Source organism: Pyrus communis, chromosome 9, assembly GCF_041283825.1.
Source record: "Pyrus communis isolate YQ-2024b chromosome 9, ASM4128382v1, whole genome shotgun sequence".
Taxonomy (NCBI): domain Eukaryota; kingdom Viridiplantae; phylum Streptophyta; class Magnoliopsida; order Rosales; family Rosaceae; genus Pyrus; species Pyrus communis.
The window spans coordinates 24,460,066-24,477,737 of NC_142573.1; the positions used below are offsets into that span (position 1 = coordinate 24,460,066).

At 39.4% G+C, this 17,672-nt stretch overlaps 2 protein-coding genes across 2 annotated transcripts; one reads left to right on the forward strand and one right to left on the reverse strand.

Moving 5' to 3' along the window:
- Positions 1-5,477: 5,477 nt before the first annotated feature.
- Positions 5,478-12,858, forward strand: LOC137738641 (B-box zinc finger protein 24-like). Its single transcript, XM_088700458.1, has 5 exons — positions 5,478-5,800; positions 6,549-6,696; positions 7,040-7,090; positions 12,155-12,264; positions 12,382-12,858. The coding sequence occupies exons 1-5, from the start codon at positions 5,612-5,614 to the stop codon at positions 12,616-12,618; spliced, it is 735 nt and encodes a 244-aa protein (XP_088556584.1). The 5' UTR covers positions 5,478-5,611; the 3' UTR covers positions 12,619-12,858.
- A 522-nt stretch (positions 12,859-13,380) lies between these two features.
- On the reverse strand, positions 13,381-16,718 carry LOC137739900 (uncharacterized). Its single transcript, XM_068479643.2, has 5 exons — positions 16,492-16,718; positions 16,172-16,344; positions 15,340-15,438; positions 15,102-15,253; positions 13,381-13,997 (listed from the first exon to the last, which is right to left on the reverse strand). The coding sequence occupies exons 2-5, from the start codon at positions 16,340-16,342 to the stop codon at positions 13,610-13,612; spliced, it is 810 nt and encodes a 269-aa protein (XP_068335744.1). The 5' UTR covers positions 16,343-16,344; positions 16,492-16,718; the 3' UTR covers positions 13,381-13,609.
- Positions 16,719-17,672: the final 954 nt, after the last annotated feature.

The following is a 17,672-nucleotide window of genomic DNA, read 5'->3' on the forward strand; positions in this document are numbered from 1 at the left end:
TAAGCAGTATAAAGTCATCCATCATCTATACTACAAGAACATGAGTTCGATAAAATACAAAGTTCCAAAATATTTGTAACAAGCATAATATCTCATAAAATGTTTCCTAAAACGTATTCATAAAATCATGTTTTTCATGTTTGCATTTCTACTATTAAAACATGCATTTTAGAAGTGGTCCACTCACAGATACTTCGCCGACGAAAAGCCATGTAAACTAGCGAAGACGGAACGCCACAAATAGTTGCCCCTAAGCACATAAAGGGTCAAATTAATAAAATTCTATTAAAACGAATTTGGGAAAATGGACTTCAAAAATGGTTTCAGGACATCGAATTATCCTAAAAAGGGCCCCAAGTAAATTTCGAAAAGGTCAACAAAAATCAATACGGGAATATTCCAGACAATATTCTAGGAATATTCGTCGGAATGTTCCCAAAATATTCCTTGGAATATTCCAACCAGATATAAGCTGGTGGGTTTGGGCCAAAAGGCTGGACCAAGAGGTTGGGCTGGTTTCCTTGTCCCAAGGCCTGGGTTTGGGGTCCTAAGGGTGGCTGGGTTATATAACTGGGCCTAGGCCCTGGTTTAGGTTCTTAAAGGTTTTCAAATGGGCTGGGCTTGAAGCCTGGCCTAATCATTTTTGGGTTTTTAAAAGATACAAAATAAATAAAATAAAAAGGGTTTGGGTTGGGTTTAAAGCTTAACGGGCCGAGGCCCTGGGTTTGGTCGATTGGCCTTGGGCTTGGAAGCTCACTTCTCGCTGAGGAAAAAGGTCAGATTTCAGTTGGAATTTCCGAGCTCCTATAGAGATTGAATCTCCACTAAAGAACATCGTACAAACTACCAAAATGAAACCCTTAAAGCCAGGAATTGAACCATACCTATCTCGTGGCCTATCACCGTCGGAGTTGGCAGAAAAACGGTTGGCAAGTTTCGGGTTTTCGCTAAAAAATATGGGGAAAGCTTCCTGAGTTGTTTTTTCACTACAAACCTTCACCAAAATACCTAAGTCCTAACTAAAGTTGATTGATCTAAGGAAGATTAGAGAGAATCATGAAGCTTACCAAGGTTGAGGGTTCACCGGAGAAGGAAATTGTTGTTCCTTGAGTTTACGGGTTCGAAGGTTGGTATCTGTTCCTTCCTCCACTGAGATGGTGACTTGGTGCATCCATGTTAGTGTGTATGGATGTGTATGTGTGTGTGTTTTAGGGAGGGAAGCTCCGAGATAGAGAAAATAGAAACAAGGGGAGAGAGGATTGTGAAAGACACAAGGAGAAGGAGAAGGAAAGAGAGAACAATGAGAGGTGAGGGATTTGGGCCGGGGGACAAGAATCAAAGGTGGGCCCCCTTGGGCACACCAACCAATCCCAAAAGCAAATCCAAATTAATCATTTAAACAAAAATCTCAAAACCAAAGTAAAATTCCCAATTTACCCTTTTGATCTATAAAATTCTGGATGGGTTGTCACAATATACCCCCGTTAAATAAAATTTCGTCCCAAAATTTAAAATAACTTGGTACACTGAAATACTCGAAAATAGGAAGAAGAATAATATATGTGTAATGAAGAAATCAAGTCAGAGTGTTTGCACGAAAGGGAAAATGCCACACTGTCGCAATTGGGTTGCAATGATTCCATCTTTTCATGCCTCCAAGCTCATACCTTCTTCCTCCATCAATGTAAAAGTAGAAACATACTTTCTAAGGATATAAAGTTGAAAACATATAATAACGTAAGGTCAAAAATATGTATGTATAATACAAGAACATCAAAATAGATATGTACTAAGATATAGGTCGAAAATTCGTACTGAAAGTCAAAACCGAAATTGAAAGTGGGTCTCACCCAAACATATGTAACATTATGTACTACGAGAAAAGTTGTCTTTGGGTCGAGCCCCAACAATAACAAATCCGCAACAACTGCCGTAGACAGGTCTATTTGCCCACTTACTTAACGAACCAAACGAATAAGCTATCGACAGTCAGCCACCCGTGATATCGATCACACATTGTTGTCTCGATAAGCAAGTAGTGATTTCCTGAGGGTGCACAATTTCACATCTCATAAATTCAATCCTCCGAATACAAGTTCGCAAAACTCCTCTGTCAACCAGTGTTTTTCCAACAAAGAACCCATTGAAGATTGTACCTTGGGATTCAAGAGAAGTCGCTACCATGTTACTAGTAAGCCCAAAAGCTCAAGCCAAGTAAGTCAAAAACAAGAAGTCACCTTCCCCAATAAGCAGTATCTCTAGGGAGCTATTGTAGTGCTCAATCCACCTCTCCATTTTTGCTTAGTTGCAGATTTCTAGTCAAACAAGGTCAATGTTGGTGGAAAGAAGAAGGACTCACAAGTGATCAACCTAAAAACCCTATGAGAGTACACACCTTTCGGGAGGAGTGCAAATTCTAAATGTGTTAAAGCTACAAGACTAGTGAACACAACGTGTCCTCCAAGGTCTTGGGAAGGAACTGCTAGAGTTTAATATGATGTTTATAAATTGTAGCAAGATAATAAGATGTGACTATTCATTTCTGTGTGAAGATAGTGAATGGTGATGTCATCCACTGACCATTTGCACTACAACCTTCATCAATGTCTTACTAACAGACGGTTCAAACCTCACACTCACATGAAACTTTTCTTGGTAAGTCTAGTAAGCTCCTGAGAAGGTTATGCTCTAAACATTCCTGTTCAAAATGATATGAACTGGGCGCACACTTCTGCCGAATCGATCGATCGTGAATTCCTCACTGATTGAGCGAGAAACCATGTCGAAAAGTCTAAAAGAACACTCAAGAATTTGAGGGTCAAAACAAGTCCATCAAAACTAGAGTACAAAACCAAGGATACTTGGAAATTTCACAACTCTTGTGAGGAATTTCAATTTTCAATGGTCGCAACCCTTTTTTGGAAATTGATAAGAATAACGTCTGCTACCGAAGAGTCTCCTATGGAAGTATTTAATGTAAAGGAAGTCAACGTTCAAACAATTTGGTGTGAAGCTAACTGCCAATGGTTAGGGAACTTGACTTTGTCGTTGGAGTAAGCAAGAAGGTCGTCGATAGAACAATCGTCGAGAATTGTTCTAAGGATCCACACAAATTCTTTAGCGGGAACGAGTCCAAGAACATTGATTCGCTCCCACCAACATTGGGAGAGTTTGCCCCCCCCTCCCCGAATGGGGTCCTACCTGGCTCGAGGGATTAGTCTTCACCTATGTGCGGGGGATACCCTGGATTCATCCAAAAAAGAAAATTGAAGAAGACTCTAACATATTCTAATGTTAATTCGAAAGCACATGCAAGATCTCTCTATCCATCAATATAGAATTTATTCTCAACACGTATACCCGGACAAATTAGCAATAGAATAAAGCAAAGGAAATAGACTCGAGCAAGGGAAGCATAAATGTCTAATTCCTTGTTCGACCTCTAAAGTTTCTTAACTAATTCCATTTAGAATATATATATATATATATATATATATATATATATATATGTGTGTGTGCGCGCGCGCGCGCGCGCATATATGTATATATATACAATCCCTTTAAGGGAAGGGATCCCTATTTTTTGAAAAAAAATGTGGAACACTCTCTAAACCATTGGATTGACTTTAATAAAATTGGGTGGTTGAGATTAAATAGCTCAAAAAATCTTTTTTTGTCCCATTTTTTCCTTCTCTTTTTTACTTTTCCCTTTTTTTTTGTGGGTCCTTTCATCTTCCTTGCGACATAGAGAAGAACAGAGCTTGGCTTTTCTGGTTCTTTCCTCTTCCTTGCGACACAGAAAAACAAAGCTTCGTGCTCAGCCAAATCACAGGCCATCCTTTGAGATTTCAGGTATAGGTCTCCTCTTCATTCACTTGCTGCTTGAATGTGGTACTGGGCACAGACGAACAGAGCTTCGCGCTCAGCCAAATCATAGGCCATCCTTTGAGATTATAGGGACCCTCATATCCTATTTGTTTATTGTACATCGTGCTGTTAGAAATCATTTTGAATTTATTTATTTAAAATTAACATACAGAGTATCTAACGAAAATTGACCGCACGATATAGGATGAACGATCATGATATGAGGATCCCTAGAATCCTCACAAAGAGGATCCGGAGAGAATCCTCATTCATTTATGAGCCTTATAAGTACAAGCAAGTATAAGAGAATTGACGCTCAAACACAAGAGATTTTTCAGTATGATCAGAACATAGAGTGGTACACCATATGTCACTATACAAATGATGGGATATGTGTGTTAAAAATTTAATAATTTAAAAAATAAAATTTCTCATCACTTGTATAAAAATACATGGTGTACCACCCGTATTCGGATCATAATGAAAAATTTCTCCTCAAAGACAAACAATTACATCGCAACAATTTAAACTACATATAAAGATGCAAAAGCAACTTGCCCTAACCAAGGTAAACTAATAAAATCATAAGTTTGTCTTATTTTTCTTGTAAATTATGTGATATCATATATACACTTGCACACAAAGAGGTCCTCTCCGAATCTCTCCCACCAAAGTCACACAATCAATTAATATGGGCCCTTGAAATTTGATCAAACGACTACAAACAGGGGGTCCCTTTAAAAGTTATAATAATTTTAGTCGTTGCATCAAATTTCAAGGATCCGGATTAATTGATTGTGTGTTTTTGGTGACAGAGATCCGGAGATGATCTCTTCCCCACTTGCACCAAGAAAGATACAGTGTCCAATTCACGTTTATCTTTCCATCGTGGAGACATGTAAACAAAGATATATCATATCTAATAGTTAACACCGCTGTAGCTAAATCATACGAATTAATGCAATAATAGTTCTAAAAGGCGGTAGGTGCTGGTTTGGCGGGCATGGATGCTTAGGCGTTTAAGTGGGAGCTTGCGCCCTTTTTTTAATTTTAATAAAATTTGTTATATAACAAATAAATAAATGTCTACTTATACTAAAAAAATACATAATTATAAACATAAATTACAAAATAGAATGTCATGTAGATTATAAAGTATTAGAACATATTAAAAACATAATGAACAAACATATAACGAATGTTTATCCAAGTATTAAATAACTCACTTTTTCTTGAATAAATAAAATGAAAAATAAAAACTATTTATTTTCTGTCTAAATGAGAGTTGCAGCTAGACGGGTCTAGCCGGGCGCCTAGGCAGATCTAGATGATATTTCTTAATTTTCAAACGCTTAGGTATTAATCAAGTCGTTGACCAGTTATCATTTTAAAACTGTTACAAAGCTATATAAAAAAAAATTTAAGCAGTCAGAAATATTGGTAGCCACTAGATCATGCACGCATTGTTGCGTGCTAACAATGCAGACACTCCAGTGTCTCTACAGCCACTCCAGTGTCTCTACAGCCACAAGACATAACCTGGAGGTCCCCGTTCCAATCCAATAATTTGACTTTTTTTGTTCTTCTTCATTAATCTTTGGTGGCATAACCTGGAGGTCCCCGTTCCAATCCAATAATTTGACTTTTTTTGTTCTTCTCCATTAATCTTTGGTGAGGGTTTTAGGAGGTTTTCTGAAATATTCAAGTGGAGAAAAGGAGGAGGAGGAGGATTAATATATTGGCGATGAAAATTCAGTGTGATGCGTGCGAGAAGGCTCCGGCGAAGGTGATTTGTTGTGCCGACGAGGCAGCGCTGTGCGCCAAATGTGACGTGGAAGTACATGCAGCGAATAAGCTTGCAAGCAAGCACCAGAGGCTTCTCCTTGAGTGCGTCTCAAAGTCAAACAAACTCCCTACATGTGATATATGCCAAGTAATTTCTTTTCTTTCACCTAATTCCCCACTTTCTTTTCTTATGTATGTAAGTATGTATGTATGTATGTATGTAACTATGTATGCATGTAGCATGTATATTGAGTAAGCATATTCCAACTTCCGATTAGGATTTTTCCTTTTCTGTTGGATTTTGTTTACCTTTCCAAATTCATTCATTCAGGTATATATATTGTTTCTATGTACTCAATTGTAATAATTTTCACTAATATAGGTGGAGTTAAATTGATTAAAGTAATGTGCTTTATCCTCTGCATGCAAGTCCAAATCCTTTTTTCTTTAGTTTATATGAATTTATCGTAAATTATCTCATGGTTTGTAACAAAAAAAATTAATTAAAAAAATTGTAGTAGTGCTAGTAGTCTCAGATTAGGGTTTTCAAAAGCAAATCTGACCCAAAACCAAGTTAAAAAATCAATAGAGAGGCACAAGTACTGGGTGTCAGTGTCAAGATTTAATTAGTATACTGAGATGTCCAATGTAGATCAATTATATTGAGTGACGTTGAACGCATGATTCGAAGTTGAGTCTAGCATGAATGAATTCTGCGCTTTGATACTATGTTATAGTTGTAGCTAGCATCGGATATGCGAGAGAGGTTTCAATATCTGTGTTAATTAACGGCACTAAATGATCTCACAAGTTTGACAAGTTCTCTTATAGTGCCTCAGATTTCAATCTCGCTTCGTTTCTTTGTTTCTTTCTCACAAACATCTTGTGATTCCCAGGACAAGGCAGCTTTTATATTCTGCGTCGAAGACAGAGCCCTCGTTTGTCAGGATTGCGATGAATCGATTCATTCGGCAAATAGCCGCTCTGCGAACCACCAGAGGTTCCTCGCCACTGGAATCCGAGTGGCATTAAGCAACGGCTGTTGTAGACCTGGTTTGGTACTGAGATGATTCTGAAAAAAGCTGCTATCAAAAAAAGCTGGGAGCTGTTTTTGTGTTTGGTAAACACTCAGCTTCAGCTTTTTTTCACAGTTTTGGATGAAAAAAAGCCAAAAACAAGAAGCTGCAAAACCTAGCTTTGAAAAACCGGCTTTTTTTCACATCTGTTTTACATAAAAGTTTACCAAACACTCTAATACTGCTTTTTTTTTTCAAAAGCACTTTTACAAAAAAGTTTATCAAACACTCTGCTGCTTTATTTCACAGCTGCTTATTCTCACAGCACAACAGAAGCAGCTTTTTTTCAAAGCACAGCAATACCAAACCAGCCCGTAATGACACAGAACCGAGTAGCTTGGAGCCATCCAGTAGTCACAGCTCACACTGAAAGAATTTCTGATCTGAATAAATAATTCCCTTATTTAGGCCTTACGGGAAGGCTTTGTTATATACACTACAACATACAAACTTTACAATTTAAAATACAAGGACTGCACTCCACACATGCAGCAGCACAGCAACAGCACACCACAGCACTCGGAGCAATAGCACAGCAATAATAAAATGTCCTCCCTGCTGTCCATGAGTCAGCAATCACATGTCCTCTTGCTGTCATTCCTTTATGGCAATGATGACTCTAGTTGTAATGATGGCAGGCACTTAGCATACTGATCTCGTCTTAACACTCGGACTTGGTCTAACAATCACAACCTCTTGAATTTGAGGAAGCCACCACCAGACTCGGACTTGGTCTAACAGCCCCCCGCAAGCTGACAGGAGGAGAAACAACTGGAAGCTTGGAAACAAGATGCTTGAACCGTGAAGAGGACAATCCTTTTGTAAACAGATCATCAATCTGGTCTTGAGAACATATGAAATTCACAAATAACTCTTGACGAACCACTTTCTCACGAACATAATGATAATCCACCTCCAAGTGTTTGGTACGGGAGTGAAAAACTGGATTTGAAGCAAGGGCAATGGAGGAAACATTGTCACACCAGATTGTTGGTCGATCAAGATGCAAGTGTAAGTCACGAAATAAAGAGCGGAACCATGATACTTCTGCAGCAGTATAAGCAAGCTGCCGATATTTAGCTTCGGAACTTGACCTACTGACAGTTTTCTGCTTTTTCGAACTCCAAGACACGAGATTAGACCCTAAGTAAATGCAAAAACCACCTGTGGAATGCCGTGTATCAGGATTCCCAGCGTAATCAGCATCAGAATATGCTGTAAGTTGTGCAGTACCAGGTTTATACACAAGACCATGATTGTATGTGGCTTTAACATATCGAAGGATCCGCCTAACTGCCATCCAGTGAGTAGTCTTTGGAGAGTGCATGAACTGACAAACCTGGTTTACGGCATAGGAGAGATCTGGTCGCGTGATAGTTAAATACTGAAGTGCTCCGACAACAGTTCGATACATCTCGGAATTGTCATGTGGCTCACCAGTGTAAGCACTGAGTTTCTGTCCGCAGGAAACAGGAGTGGATATTGGTTTAGCATCCAAAAACTTTGTACGCTGAAGCAAGTCCACAACATACTTGGCCTGATTCAAATGCATTTGATCACCACAATAGGTTACTTCGACACCCAGAAAATAATGAAGAGGCCCCAAGTCCTTCATTGAAAACAAAGTGCCCAGTTTACATATCAAGCTAGACATGTGGCGAGTACTGTTCCCTGTCAACAATATATCATAGACGTAGATCAATAAAATCAAGTAGACACCAGAGTTATTGAAAACAAATAAACTGTAATCACACGTGGATGCCTGAAACCCTAATTGAAGCAAAAACTCTGAAAAACGTTGAAACCAGGCTCTCGGAGCTTGTTTCAACCCGTATATACTCCTTTGCAATTTGCAGACATGTGTTGGATGCTGCTCATCAATGAAACCTGCAGGTTGTCGCATATAGACTTCCTCCTTCAGAAATCCATGCAAGAAAGCATTTTGTACATCCAATTGCCTGATATGCCATTTTTTCGAAACTGCCAAACTAAGAACCAGGCGTATGGTGCTGTGCTTGACCACAGGACTAAAGGTCTCGGTGTAATCAAGTCCAGGCTGTTGATGAAACCCATTTGCGACTAACCCCGCCTTGTGCCTTTCTACAGAGCCATCCGCCCGTCGTTTGATCTTAAAGACCCATTTGTTTGGCAGCACATTCATTTTTGAATGATAAGGAACAAGCTCCCACGTGCCACAGCGCTGCAGTGCATTAAATTCGTGAACCATGGCCTCCCTCCATTTGTGGTGCTTGACTGCCTGACTAAAACAGGTTGGTTCAACTAAAGAAAGATCAGTAGAGACATGCACAGCATATTTAGGATTAGGTTTTTGTATTCCAGACTGTGAGCGAGTCATCATGCGCGGCCTTATGGAAGCACTATCATGGTCTAAAGGTGGCAGAGAATGAGGCAGGAGTGACACAACAACTGGGACTTGCTCATTTAAAGTTTGGTTCGTGGAACTAGGGTCAGGGGGAGATAAGGTGGTTTGAGGATTGGAAGGAGCGGATAACATGGGAGGGTGAGGAAGGGTAGGGTGTTCAGGATTTTGCGGGTTGGTCGTGGTGATGTTTGGCTGGGATGGGGACGCTAAAGGAGGGATAGGATTCAGCAAAGAGGGAGAAGTATCTGGCGAAAGTATAGGAAATGTGAACAAAAGATCAGGAGAAGCAAAACTACCTGTGTCATCAACGTTTTCCCGCAAGGATGTGAGTTCCTTAAATGGAAATGAGTCCTCATCGAATAGAACATGGCGAGACAAATAAATTTGTCTCGTGGACAGGTCTAAACATTTATACCCTTGATGATTCAGTAAGTAGCCTAAAAATACACACGGTTTGGACTTGGGTTGAAGTTTATTTTGTGCATAAGGTACAAGCCACGGAAAACACTTACAACCAAACACCTTTAAGGTCTCATAGTTTGGAGGTTTTTCAAATAATGTCTCATAGGGCGAGTTATGAGACAGAACTCGAGTTGGCAATCGATTAATTAAATAAGTTGATGTTGAACATGCATCAAACCAATATTTGTTTGGAAGGGAAGAGTGAGAAAGCAAGACAATACTCGTTTCGACAATATGTCGATGTTTTCTTTCTGCTAGGCCATTTTGCTCGGGGTGTTTTGGACACGAAAACCGTTGAGAAATGCCATTTGTTGCAAGAAACTATTGAAAACTTCGACTTTTGTACTCACCTCCTTCGTCACATTGAAGGGTTTTTAGTGAAGTATTAAACAAATTTTCGACCTTAGCTTTAAATTGAACAAATATTTCAAACACTTCAGACTTATTTTTCATGGGAAAAATCCAAGAGTACCTGGGATAATCATCCACAAACAAAACATAATATCGAAAACCTTCAATGGAAATAACTGGAGAACACCAAACATCGGAATGTAAAAGTTGTTAGGGAAATTGGGAAACAGACTCAGAAGTACTAAACGGTAACTTAGTACTTTTTCCTAAAGGACACGAATGACAAAACGTTACATCCGCAGTACCATGAATTGGTACTTGTTTATTGGAAATTAAAAACTTGATAACAGACGACGCAGGATGACCAAGACGTGAATGCCATTTTTTAGCCGAGACTCGAATGCCTAGACACACTGAAATAGGGTTATGGAACTGTCCACTGCCACCAAAAAATGGGTATAAGCCATTCTCACATCGCCCGCGGAAAAGCGTCCTCCGGGTCTTGAGGTCCTTAACAAGAAAAAAATGAGGAAAGATGAGTAAATAGCAATTATTGTCTAGGGTAAAACGGTGTGCAGAAATAATGTTTGTAGAGGCAGTGGGGCAGCGTAAAATATTTTGCAATTTAAATGAGCAAGATTGTGTTTGTAGTTGATTCGAACCCATGTGAGAGATAGAAATGCCAGTATCATTACCTACACCACCCACATTCTGATTACCATTATACTCTTGTGGGTTTACCAGATTCTGGATGTCTGGAGTCACATGAGCATTAGCACCGGTGTCCAAAAGCCACTATCCATTATTCTGCCGATTGAGAGGAACCGAAGATGTTGCCATGGCAGTAAGCTGTTTTGCTGGAATTCTCCCTTCATAGGCTGCATTCATTCTTTGATAGCAATCTAGGGCAGGATGCCCTTGTTTTCCACATATCTGGCATGTGAGTCGTTCTCCTATGGGAGTGATTTTCTCACCATTGCATGCCGAGTTTGCCTTTTGATTATTGGTGCGAGGAAAGAACCCTCGCGGATTGATCGCACCACCACCACGTGCGGTCTGAAAAGCACCACGTCCAGTTCCACGAAGTCGTCCACCACGACCTCTGGTAGTGACAAAAGCATTCACCGGAGCAGCCTCCACAGACGGAGCATTCTGTGCAGCCATGCGTCTCTCGGTAGTCAGAAGGAGGGCCTCAAGTGTAGGATACGCGATTGGAGTATCACGTGCTTGTGCAGCACTCACTGTCATTTCATAGGCAGGGCCCAAATTGTTCAAGATAATCTGGACCAGTTCATCATCAGTCACGGGGTTGCCAGCTAGGGCAAGGTTATCAGGAATCGAGTTCATTCAATCAAGATAATCAGCAATAGACATGTCACCTTTCTTAGTTTGCATCAGTTCATTGCGAAGAAACAAAATACGATTTTGGGACGTAGAAGCATACCGTTGCTCTAGAGCCTCCCAGGTATCATGAGAGGACCTCTTGCTCGCGACAACGGACAACACAGAGGGTGTGAGAGAGCCATTGATCCAGCTTAGTATCAGTTGATCATGCTGCACCCAGGTTGTGTAGGCAGGGTTGACAGCAGTAGCACCAGGAAGATGTTTGGGTGGACAGACGATGGACCCATCAACATATCCCATCAAGTTACGACTCTTGAGGATTGGAAGGATCTGAGCCAACCACAAAGGATAGTTGGTTCGATCTAGTTTTATGTTGACAAGCGTAGTCATGGAGGAGAAAGGATTCATAGTAGGGTTGGAAGTTGCAGCGCCGTTTGTGGTATCAGCCATGGAGAAAAAAAAAAAAAAAAAGAAACAGGATCTAAGTCGTTAGACTGCTAGGGCTCGTATACCATGAAAGAATTTCTGATCTGAATAAATAATTCCCTTATTTAGGCCTTACGGGAAGGCTTTGTTATATACACTACAACATACAAACTTTACAATTTAAAATACAAGGACTGCACTCCACACATGCAGCAGCACAGCAACAGCACACCACAGCACTCGGAGCAATAGCACAGCAATAATAAAATGTCCTCCCTGCTGTCCATGAGTCAGCAATCACATGTCCTCTTGCTGTCATTCCTTTATGGCAATGATGACTCTAGTTGTAATGATGGCAGGCACTTAGCATACTGATCTCGTCTAACACTCGGACTTGGTCTAACAATCACAACCTCTTGAATTTGAGGAAGCCACCACCAGACTCGGACTTGGTCTAACACACACAAGATCGTTTCAACAAAAATTCCAACACCACAGGCTTCTGGTATCTCATCCCCTTGGGGTGTTGATGACTTGCTGCAGTTATCAGAATTTGAATCTTCCGACAAGGTTAGAAATATCCCTCTGTGTATTTGCTTGTTATCTAGTTGTACACGCGCAAAAAGCGCCCACGCGTAAGGATGCTCACATTCTAACAGAGATGTCATTTGCATTTTCTTTCAGCAGAAAGAGTCGTTTGAGTTTGGTGAACTTGAATGGATAGGCGACATGGGTGTTTTCCGCGAAGAGCAGTTTCCTCAAAAAGCCATGGGAGCAGTAGCTGAAGTTCCTAAGCTTCCGGTGTCACAGTCAACCAATTTCACCTCGTATAGTCCCGCCAAATTGAACAATCCGTACAAGAAGCCTAGGATCGAAATGTTGGAGGACGACGAAGATCACTTCACCGTCCCTGATCTTGGCTGATTTTAGACATGTATCAACTTCATGGTATTAGTTGATAGGTTGAATTATATACATGTTCATACTAAGTACCTACCTGTACGTATTTATGGATTTATATAAGAACGTATAAAACATTTTCAGGATTTACCGTTTTATTTGATACATTAAAGCATGTAATGTCGCCTACTTGGCGATAAGACAATCCACAGGGACATGCCTGTTATTTTACTTCATTTCTATGCAAGGTGAAACTGTTGTGTACGTTGCATTACTTGCCGGTATTCCGGGCAAACTAAAGAAACGAGTTCAGTTGCTCGAAGTTCTTGGCGACATTACCAGAGGATTGGATGACTTTCGGCAGAATTCCACCAAGCATCGGTGGATTCCGAAGCTTGACCTTCTAAAGCATGTCCAGCGATGGATTCACCAGCAGAGTCCTTGATCAGGACTACTGGGGCTCACCAAATGTTCCACTTAAGTTTGCCAACACTAATACTGAGGCAATATTTAACCATTGAACAGGCTCAGACACCTGAAGTTGCTCGATGAGCAATAACAGGCTTTCCCTCGAAAACGATTCAACATAGCATTTGATTAACCCCTTCACGCGAAGTTCACGAAATTTCATTCCTTTCTAGTCAGACATTTTTCATTCCTTGTTGGAAGTTTTCCCTTCGCGGGTTGAGTTCGGGTGACCCGTTAAGTCAACAGGTCGGGTTGAACCCAACCCAAACCCAGTAAACCCAACCTGTTTACAGGTCTACCAACAAGGACATACAAGGGTTAACTTTAAATAATAATTTTTCGGTGACAAATTTTCAAGTCAGATTACTGCTTTTGATTACAATTACTTGATAATCCCAGCACTAAAAGCACTCAACAGAAATATCTAACAATTCTTAAATCTGGGAGCAAAAGTCGTGGCCCGAAATTAATACAAAGAAACTGTATACAAGATTTCGGGAAATTCTATAAACAAGAAGTGGTGCTAACTCGTACAAAATAAGCTGACTTATATGAGCCAATTAACAGTAACGTTGCCAAGCCACGTAAACAGAGGTAACTGAGCCAAAGCAATAAACAGCAACAGGTAATGCTGCTTGCTTGAATCATAACTCCTCACCTCGGCGAATAGAACTCTCTTCATTGTCTTCACCAAGAAGACTCCCATGCATAAACACGTCCAAGGCATCAAAAAGTAGTATGAGTAGCTCAACATAATCCGTCCAAGTACAGCAAAGCACAACCCCGTGAAAGCATACCCAGCATATGCCACCATGTCCAGCAACGGTGCCTCACCACCGCCCAATGAAAGCAATGATACTTTCAGTAGTGCAACTTGCATAAACCAGCCAAGCAAGCCCTTGATAAACAACCAGTTTAGAGCTTCAGGGCTAAACCTGGTAGGAAATTAACAAATACAGTTTTAAGATATCACAAGTGCCAAGAGATAAATGAGTCTCTGACGTTAACAGACTGAATTACCAAAATCATAAATAATAAATACAAAACAAAAACCACACCCCTTAAAGAAAATCTCAAAATGGAACTGTGATGCAGTTCATGAAGAGCTGAGGGAGCGACCAATCAACAATTTAAAAAAAAAAAAAAAAAGACTGATTATATTTTTTGAGGTTGAGAAAAGATCCAATAGCTAATTGTTTCACATTGATGCCCAAGTGAAAGATATTTCTTTTACTTCGAGAGTTAAAAAACCTAGAATACTCCTTCAAATCAATATAGATTTGCTACAGCAAGAAAATGAAAAAGAAAGACGAAGGAAACAGGAAACTAAAGCATTGAGAGGGGTCCTGCTTTCTCTAACACAACAGTTAAAGTTGGCCACAGATTAACCAATAAAAGAACAGTACGGCCAGCTAAAAGAGTGGTCTCATCTGCAGCATACTTTTTGGTCAGATGCAATACTCCAACTTACAAGTCACAGCTATAATCTAGAAATCAGGGTTTAGGGTTAAGAAACTAAAAGACAATGTGTTCAGAGCTTCACATTTCAGTCTTGACCTAACTTATTTAGGAGTTATATTGTACCAAGCCCCAGGAAACATTTAATAAAGAGATATTATTGTTATCTACTTTTACATTTTTGTTTGGCAATGGCCTCCCAGAACCTATTTAAGAGGTTAAAACAATTGTACTATTGTTATCGTTATAGTAACCGTTGGCATGGATATAATTCTGAGATGAAGGAAGATCCTCAACAAGAGAAAAGCTAAATGGCTAGACTATATAAACAAAAGGACCAAATATATTTGTACTAAATAGAACCTTTTTTTTCCAAACAGGGAGACGAAAGTAGAAAACTAATAGTAGGACACAGAATTAGAAAAAGAGGAAATAACTGCAAAAGAAAAGGATGCATAGCTCACTTCTACGGTTAAAAGAAAACACAATCTTCATTCTTATATCAAATGGTTTCCCATACAGCACATCCCGAACAAAAGAGAAAACTGCTCAGAGTACATGTAGAAATTTCATCAACTTACTTTCCTTGAAGACCCAATGAGAAGCCAGCCAGAACCACATAGGTACCAAATGCCATAAATGGAATGTATAGGTCTGGTGCATTTATGTCATAGATTGGGGGTTTATAAGAAAGCCTGCCTCCTACTGGCTCCGTTATTCTGGTCCAATGGCCCTGAAACACGAGAGGGAAGGGCAAGAGTAAGTTCTGTAGCAGGATAATTTCATTCCACAAGCAAAAACCAAAATGTTAGCACTTACCCTGTGGAGAAAAGGAAATAGAACAACCTTCAATTTGTTCCTCACATACTGGTCATTCACTTGGAAGTAGTATTGCGGATCAGAGAAATACCTACTGATCTGCCCATTTCAACCAAAAAAAAAAATATCAGAATAGAACTCAATTACCTTGAATTAAGTACAAACTGATAGCCACGTCTAACATCTAAAGAGTACTAGAAGTTAAAAGGGAAAATCTAGTCATTTGAAATTGAAGACAATCTTACAAGGCGATTACTGTGTTCAAAGCAGTTTATATCGTTTAACTGAGTTAGAGATCAATGCAAAATGTTTTAGGAAGCATAATAAGATGAAGGCATCTATGGAATTGAAGTACAAAAAAAAAAAAAAAAAAAAAAAAAAAAAAAACCTAATTTGTGCATCAGACCATATGTACAAATACAATACACCGATCTAATTAATAGATCCGCAACCTTTCGCTCAATGAAGAGCACCAGAGGACAAACAAAGAGACAAAGAAGTTGCACAACCAGAATTAAGCCCTTCAGAAATGTTTCATTCAATAATGTCAAACTTCATTCATATCAAGCATCACTGAAACCAAATTTTCCAAAACAATCACAAACAATTAAAAGCATGCTAATTTGACAACAATTAATAAACCTTAGGGGAAAAATGATTCATGAAGCCCCTTAAACATGCTATTTGCTAACATTAAAATCATCCAAACTTTGATATAATTTACAAAAGTTAACACTTGATTCAAAAACTTTACAATTTGATCCTAAAATCTTCATCTTTTAGAGTTAAGCAAGATCATAAATCCTTAATGGAATAGTTGGGGGCTACTTACATTGCTTTGTACATACTCAGAGCTTGATCCTAAAATCTTCTCTCCATATGCACCCAATCCACCACGGATTAATCCGGAACTAGCACCGTACAACGAATTCCCAAACGGATTCATCGGCGGGGATGCCGTCGGCATTGCCGCCCCAGGCTGGCTTCCGACATTACTGTACATTTCTGCAGTTAAACACACACAGAAAAGGGGGGGGGGTGAAAATTCATTGGAGATGATTAGATTTAATTGAAGTCACCCGACGGCGTTACTAATTCTGACTCACACTACTTGGACGAAATATATGGTGCTTGGTAAGATTTGTATAATACCTGAATCTGGAGGTTGAGGCGGTGGCGACGCTGGACCGAGAGAAAGAGTCTACAGAGGAGACGGAAGCCTCGGGTGTGTCACGACGGATGAGATGGGAGGCTGGAGGTTGAGGCAGCGTCGATTTCTGCCCCGGATTGGCAGTGTCGGCGTCAGATTTGGGAGAGAACGGGAAGGATATTAGAGAAATGCCTGTACTTCAAGCGATCGCTCTCAGTTTTATTATTATTTCTTTTTTTTTTTTTTTTTTTTTTAATTTTGTGCGTGTGTCTGAACTTTCATCACCCGGTCAATAGGGAATTATCATGCGGTAATCATCATTTTTTTACTTCTTACGTACTTTTTTAACTTCTGATCATCAGATTAAATGATTTTAAAAAAAAATCAAATGCTGAAAATTAATAAAGCATGTGAAAAAAGTTAAAATGGTTGTATGAATATCACATTTTTAACGTGAAAAGCTTGCACTGCACAAAAAATTGGCTTGGGTCGTTACTCCTCAGGCCCGGGCCGGCCCGACCCAATTTACAGGCCCGTATGCAATCCCCATCAATTTGTCTAATGGAGCAACTACACGCACCTCCAACTTACATACAAAATCTAGTTGAAATTGCTTTAGGCTTCCTTTTGTCCATTAATCGTATAAAGACTCTAACATCGAGTGATCGTAATGTAAAAGTTTTAAAAATAAATTAGACGAAAATAAAATTGAAAAAATTAAAGTAAACTATCAATTTTTTTTCATTTATAATTATTGTACCAACAACATTACGAACTACAAATTTGTTCACCACATCAATTATGAATTTAAAAAAAATTAACATGAACTATAATCTATTATGAATTTAAATTCTTCATCCAATACACATCATTATTAACATTCTATATGATTAATTTAGGCTAAAATAATAAAAAGTTTACTTAAATTTAGAAATTAGAGGGTTAAGTGGCCATGGAGGCTGGAGAGAAGTGAACCAGGTGGTGGTCGTGAAGAAGAGACAGGTGAAGGCGTAAAGCAGCTGGTGGTGGCTTGGGAATCAGTTAGGTGAGGTTAGAGGGAAAATTTGGGGATCACCCAATTGGAGAAACTGAATGCCAAATAAATTGGGTGGATATCTCAGATAGGAGGAAAGATAATAGACTCTTTTTATTTTTTTTAATTAAAAACGGTCTCTCTCATGTG

Excerpts from the sequence above, each read along its gene's own strand:
- LOC137739900 (XM_068479643.2), bottom strand. The coding sequence starts at position 16,342 with ATGTACAGTAATGTCGGAAGCCAGCCTGGGGCGGCAATGCCGACGGCA. Across the intron at positions 15,439-16,171 it reads CTGAGTATGTACAAAGCAAT|ATCAGTAGGTATTTCTCTGA; the intron begins GTAAGTAGCCCC and ends TGAAATGGGCAG. Across the intron at positions 13,998-15,101 it reads TCATTGGGTCTTCAAGGAAA|GTTTAGCCCTGAAGCTCTAA; the intron begins GTAAGTTGATGA and ends ATTTCCTACCAG.
- LOC137738641 (XM_088700458.1), top strand. The coding sequence starts at position 5,612 with ATGAAAATTCAGTGTGATGCGTGCGAGAAGGCTCCGGCGAAGGTGATT. Across the intron at positions 6,697-7,039 it reads GGCATTAAGCAACGGCTGTT|CCCGTAATGACACAGAACCG; the intron begins GTAGACCTGGTT and ends ATACCAAACCAG. Across the intron at positions 12,265-12,381 it reads AATTTGAATCTTCCGACAAG|AAAGAGTCGTTTGAGTTTGG; the intron begins GTTAGAAATATC and ends TTCTTTCAGCAG.